General features: G+C 39.3%; 1 protein-coding gene across 1 annotated transcript in view; it reads left to right on the forward strand.

The window, feature by feature from the left end:
• The window catches only part of golt1ba (golgi transport 1Ba), a 6,996-nt gene extending 1,682 nt beyond the window's left edge, over positions 1 to 5,314 (forward strand). Inside the window, exons 3-5 of the mRNA XM_020608264.1 lie at positions 751 to 929; positions 2,274 to 2,355; positions 4,262 to 5,314. Of these exons, the coding sequence (XP_020463920.1) occupies positions 751 to 929; positions 2,274 to 2,355; positions 4,262 to 4,300 (300 nt within the window). The 3' untranslated portion in view covers positions 4,301 to 5,314. The remainder of the gene's footprint in view (positions 1 to 750; positions 930 to 2,273; positions 2,356 to 4,261) is intronic.
• The last annotated feature ends 1,135 nt before the right edge of the window (positions 5,315 to 6,449 follow it).

Here is a 6,449-nt window from a genome sequence, read left to right on the forward strand (position 1 = left end):
GGAATGACCTGTCAATCAACAGTCGGTCATTGGACAAACATTTATGTGATTGGATCATCCCCAAACTAATCAAACAACTGATTGGATATTTTTCCATACCATCAACTCAGGATGGTATTTACAGCTACTGATAAGGCTAGCCAAAGAATACCTGAAGTAGGCTATAACTTTCTTTGGGAATACTTCTTGTGAGTGGTAACAGTAGAGATAGCAGAATGCTATAGTTTGATTGCTAATGTAGCTAACACATACTGAATTATCTAAGTTACCTTAGCTAAGGAAGCTAGTTAGTTGACATTATATAATTAATGATTTTATTCAGTGGTGTCTCTATATTTTTGTCCTCCCCAGCTACATACATGAGTTGGTCAGAATATTAGGAACACCACCTTTAACTATGAGCTCAATAATAATCATATAATGGAATTTATACATTTATGACAATTTCACCAAAAATTCACATTTTGAGTTTTATAAACACAGCTGTTAAAGGCAGATGTGTTGCATTGAATTGCATACAATTGTACAGATGTACCTATTAAAGTGCTCAGTGTGTATGTGTAAAAAAACACATTCCCTTAACATAGCCTAATACTGCCAGCCAGTTATTTCTTGTGGTGTCATTGGATGCTCTACAGGTGGAAAGAAGGAGAAAGAAGACTAGTGAAAAGTGTCTACGTTCCTACAGTTGCAAAGGATCTGTATTGGGCCACTGTCTAATATTGTATCACCCTTCTTTTTTTGCTGTAGATCCTGTTTGTTGCTGGACTGGCCTTTGTCATTGGGCTGGAGAGAACTTTCCGCTTCTTCTTCCAGAAGCACAAGATGAAAGCCACCGGTTTCTTCCTGGGAGGTGTGCTTGTGGTGCTGATTGGCTGGCCCATCATTGGAGTTGTGCTGGAGATCTACGGCTTCTTTCTATTGTTCAGGTGAGAGGAAACAAACGAGCCACAAGCAGAGAAACAAACCCAGCAGACTACACATACAGACACACTTACAGAAACAAAGTCTGCATTTCCATTTTCGGAACCTAAAGAGTGTTACACCCCATGTTTCTCTTAACCATCACCCTGCATAACCCCATGGGTTGATGCGGACCATTCTGCTTTGCTTTTCCACTGTATGTTTTTACTGTCATTCTCTGTTTTGGGGGGGTGGGCTGCACACCTCTCACACACTTACTACAGACAAAGCTGATGTATCACTTCATAGTGTAACAATCAGCCAGTAACAGAGACTGTATGAGAGGTTTATCAAACTGCTGTTGAACAAACAGAACACAAACTTGTAGATATGTGACATCTTCGTTGCTTTGCTTGTGGTCCACTCTCCCCGTTTTACTCCTAAACCAATAACTGCAGTCCTTGTTTCACCTCGAAAATAGTGAGTGTGTTTATACACCATGCTTATAATGCGATTAATTGAGGTGTGAAAATGCAAACATTTAACCAACAATGAATGACAGCTCTGCAGCACCCACCCCCTCCCCCTTGAGTTCCTGGAACTTGACTTTAGTACTGCCTCCTGAGGGGTGATGAAATGTAGCTCCTGGAATGCACCTCCAAGTGTGTGGAGTGGAGTGGAAGCAAATGCAGAACCCAGAATGAGTGTTACTTGGCTTGACCGTTGTGGCCATTTGAGGAACTGCAGGTTTTAACACTTCAACAGTAACTTCGTTTCTCAGCCTCAGAGGTTGTCACTTGACCACATATATTCTCAATGTACAACCCCACATCAGAAAAAGTTCAGACAGTATGTAAAATCAAAATTAAAACTGAAAATAGTGATGTGTAAGTTATCTGTGTCCTCTATTACATTGAAAACAATAGAGCAGCACATTATTTGATGTGATACCTCATCTAATTTATTACCTGTTCAAAATAAACACTCACTTCAGTTCTGGTTCTGTTCTATGTTAGACTAGACCACCACATCTGGGAAAAAGATCTAGGCTTACTCAAGTGTTGAGGTCCTTCAAAGGACCTTCCCTCGTGGACCTTGCCTTTCTCAGGATGATCCAGAACCCAAACTGAGACCAAACTGATAACGAACAGTTCACCCTTTAGTGGCCACAAACACGGCTTAGGACAGAACACCCAGGACCAAAAAATAAATAATTTGTGTTACAGGTTTAGTTATCATTTGGCATCGTTAACTGACTTCATGTGTTCTGTGCAGTTACTGTATTGTGAATGACCAAGACTCAGGTGTGTGTCTCTCTCTGTGTCTGTTTTTCTCCCCCTCCCTCACTCTGTCACTTTCAACACATCCAGGGGTTTCTTCCCAGTTGTAGTAGGCTTTATCAGAAGAATACCCGTTCTTGGCTCCATCCTAAACCTCCCGTTCATCAGTGCAGTAAGTATGATGTCGAGCTTCAGCAACTCTGCAGCTCTGCTATGTTTACATGCAGCATGGCTCTCTTCTTGTTCATTAATCATCCTCTCCACAACCACACCAGGGTAACTAGGTCCTACACATTGGATTTATAATATAGTTAGCTGACTGCCTGTAAACATGGTCATTAATCAGGTGAATTCAATAAACACAAAAGTTGTAGTATTTCAACAGCAAAATGCTACATTTGGAAATGATGTCATGGTCATCTGTGCTTTGTCTTCAGTTTTAAAGATGTATGAGTAGTCCAGTGGGGACTGTCACTGTTAAATCTAGAAAATGGCAGATATATAGTTAGATGTTCAACGTGCTCCTACCATGCTGTTCTGTGGGAAGCTTTGTTTTGAGATGAATGTTTCTATGCCTGTTTTTTGTTTGTTTGTTTGTTTGTTTGTTTATTAAAGCCTTCGTAAGGCTCTGAGGACAATCAGCAGTTGTGGTCAGTCACTGCCGATTTTCCCTTGCATGCTAACATATTTATCACGCTTTACAATCAGAAGCTTAGTGTCTCTTGACCAAGGGGAAAGGATACATTTTTGCTTAGGGAGCTGGTAATCCATGTTTTTATTTTAAAATGTTGATCTTAATTTAATTGACTTTAAAGGCACCACCACAGATAATATGGTGATTTATGAATTGGTCAACCTTAAGACATTATTATTAACAATATTTTTCTTCTATTTTATAAGATAAAAAATATTCAAAGGCAACTGTGAAGTCCAAGTTAACATCTATTCAGCCTTTTTTGAACCTCTTTCTACAAATTTGTGCACAAACAGTGCACAGCAAAAAAAACATCTTCACTGTTGAATTAGGTCAAGTCATTTTAAAGGGGGTGAATATTTATGCAGTCACGTATTTCCCATTACATAGTTTAATTGAATTGACATTACTTTGTAGAAACCTGTTTTCACTTTGACATTAAAAAGGGTTTTTATCATTTCTTTTTTCAAAAAGGCCAAATTATATTGACCATGATAATCAATAAATGGTTAAAACATCCAAGGGGGTGAATACTTTTTATAGGTACAGTATGTGGAAGCTTCTTGATGTATACGTGCTAGCGGGGGTGGTCTAGGGTAGCTGGCAAACTAACTGGTAACATGTTAGCTCACTGGTAACATACTGGCAATAACTTGTCACAACACCTTGCTAGTTTACTAGTAAACGTGTATAAAGTGGGTGATGCCTTGGTCAGATCTTGATTTACCTGTTTGAATAAAGCAAAAGCTTCTTGTGTTTTGGACTGGGAGGCTCTTAGGGGTCCACTACAACCGCCAAGTGAAGGTTGTGTGACCAGTGGGAACAGCGTTGCCTGCTTGTTCCATATGAAGGTCTTGTTTAAAGCTATGTCAGTCTTTCCCAGTAGCAGTCCCTCAAGAATCTCCAGTTCCCAACTCTCTGAAACTGTCAGTAGTCACCAAGTTGGGCTCTGTTACAGAGCAATGTGCATCTTTTCTCTGCCAGCAAATTCACTGATTGCTGCTTTTCACTGAAATGAACTGGGTTCAGTGTGAAGTTTCTCTGATAAATGCTAATGTTACTAGACCTGAAATGTCATGACTTTATCAAAAACTACACTGACACTCAGTTCAACTTCCAAGTGATAATAACAAAAGAAAAATTTACAGAAAAAAAAAGTCCTGTTCACCTGTGGTGTGTCTCTTTAAGTCACGCATGCTTTTCAGTAGAAAGGCTGCAGGCTAGTGGCCAAACTTTGCAGTCCAGGAATCAGTTAAATTCACAAATTAACACTTAGCATCTCATTGAAAGTTCCCAGGTCTCTGTATTAGATCATGAGTTATACAGGAGGGGTACTGAAATACCTCCAGATGACACTTGACATGGTCTCTTTCTTTCCTTTCAGTATGCGGACAAAGCGGGCGAGAGCAACACCATGGTATAACAGTGACTTTTTGCACCCACAGAAGGCTGTTTGACTACAGCAGGTTTTATAAAGCAACACAATCTTCCATTGGGCTGATTTAAAGCTGCTAAAGTTAAATGTTCAGATTCTTCCCTTCTCCGGCAGGCAAAGACTCCATTATGTCTGTCTGTCGTTTCACTGGTCAGCGCAACCAATCACAGGTTCATCAGCGCGCTTCACTGCCAGTCTGCTACTAAAGGACGGAGTTACTAAGGTCACTACGACAAATATTTCAAATGCTATCGATCCATTCACAGTTGAGAGCATCTGTTATGAACATGGAGGATGAAAGACTCCGTCAAGGCCTCTCTGACCGTCCACGTGACTTTCTTACTTTGTGGAACAGACAGACACAACTATCCCCTCCATAAGGATGAGAAGTGGACTGACAGCTTGCCATGTTGTCATGTTTCTGTGCCTGTGTGCTTTAACTTTATTTGGTCGAAAGCTTTTTGTCCAACATTTTGTCTTTTTGCAGTTATTCTGGGATACTTTGCTTCTTTGTGTCTTAAAACTGTTTGATTACCAAGTGTGGCAGTTGTAATATTTCCCTTAGTAACATGTCATCTCTGTTTACAGTTGACTAATTACTATTTCAGTATAAATTATTGTTTAATGATCAGTGCTTAACTTCATGTATACTGAGGGGGTATGGTTTTACCCTACTAAATCTACTAATTATGTATACTATTAAAGTCTAGTCACACCATAAAGAGGCAGCACCTAAATCAGGATGTCACATGTATGGTGGAGTTCACCCAGGTGCTTAGCTTGTTAATGTAGTGACTAATCATATGGCTAGCCAGCAGACAACATAGCTGGTGAGCTGGATATGCTAGTGTGCTACCCAGTCACAAAAGCGCTCCAAGTTGTCAAAACATGCTAGATGGCTCAGTTGCTAACAGGCAGATATTGTAGTATACTGTTCATATAGTATTCAGAAAAGATATTTGTCCCAGCTTCTCCTGTCTCACAACTGTATACACACTTGTATTCATTTCTGTTGTAGAACAGCTTAGACTCCAGTGGAGCAGGGTTATATAAAAACAGATGTGATGGCGCAGCCAATAGGTCTTGGTTGCCTTGAAACTCTGCATTGTGGAGACTGTTTCCTGCCTTATGCCACAGATACAGAAGCAGCGATTCAGTTGAAATGGATTGATTTGTCTCAAACGTTAGTTTTGAATGCTGTTGTGACAGAGTCCCATCTTTCATGCAGTCACTGGTTTCACATCATTTTAGTACACTACTAACAAGCTGACTTATATCATTGTTATCAAACTTTAATACTCCAGATGTGTAGCAACAAATATTGAGAAATGACCAATACTAAATGCTTTGCCTCATTAGCACTCTCACTTTTTCTTTGATAAGATCATTTCTGATTTAAAATAATATATTGCCCTTAAATTTAAAAAAAGGGGGGGGGGGATTACTTTGCATTAGTACTAAAAAATATTATTGGCACTTTGAAATATTTCAGACAGCGTCCAGCTTTGTTTTGAAAATGTCCTTGTTGGTGCGTTCAGTTAAACTAACATTTAAGAATCAACCAAGCAGCGACTCTTTGGTGCAAGAAGCTAAATCTTTATTCCTGGAGACCAGAGTTACTTAAGCATAACAAAGAAAAACACTTAATGTTCAATCTAAGGGCTTACATGAGCAGCCTGGTCTTATTCTCTGCAGATTGATTTTCTTACTGTACGGAAATGATCTGAAACCAATGGCTACCTCAAAGGAAAACAAGTCGGATGTTAGGGTATCCTTTGGAAAATGGTCAGCAAAATAAAGCCTACATCATTTGTTTTTAAAGAAATGTTCTAGTTTATTTTGCCTTTGGTCCTATTACAGTTTTTCTCTATTGCTTTCATTCATTTCTCACAACAGAACTGCATTTCTCAGAACTACTCGTTCAACCGTCAGATTCTGTTGTCAGTTGTTCATCATATCAGCAATTTCTTGTTGTTTTCATCAAATTGCAATTGCTTTTGGACAACATGCAAATGGTTCTGTACATCTGTCAGCTGTTTTTGACAATTCTTGTTGCTTTTGTCCAGCTGTGCAAAATAACTTGTCCTGGTTCTCAGCTGAAATGTCACAACCACCAAACCAATTAGTCTTTTTTTCA

The sequence above is a fragment of the Monopterus albus genome, unplaced genomic scaffold (genome assembly GCF_001952655.1).
Source record: "Monopterus albus unplaced genomic scaffold, M_albus_1.0 scaffold92.1, whole genome shotgun sequence".
NCBI classification, from domain to species: Eukaryota; Metazoa; Chordata; class Actinopteri; order Synbranchiformes; family Synbranchidae; genus Monopterus; species Monopterus albus.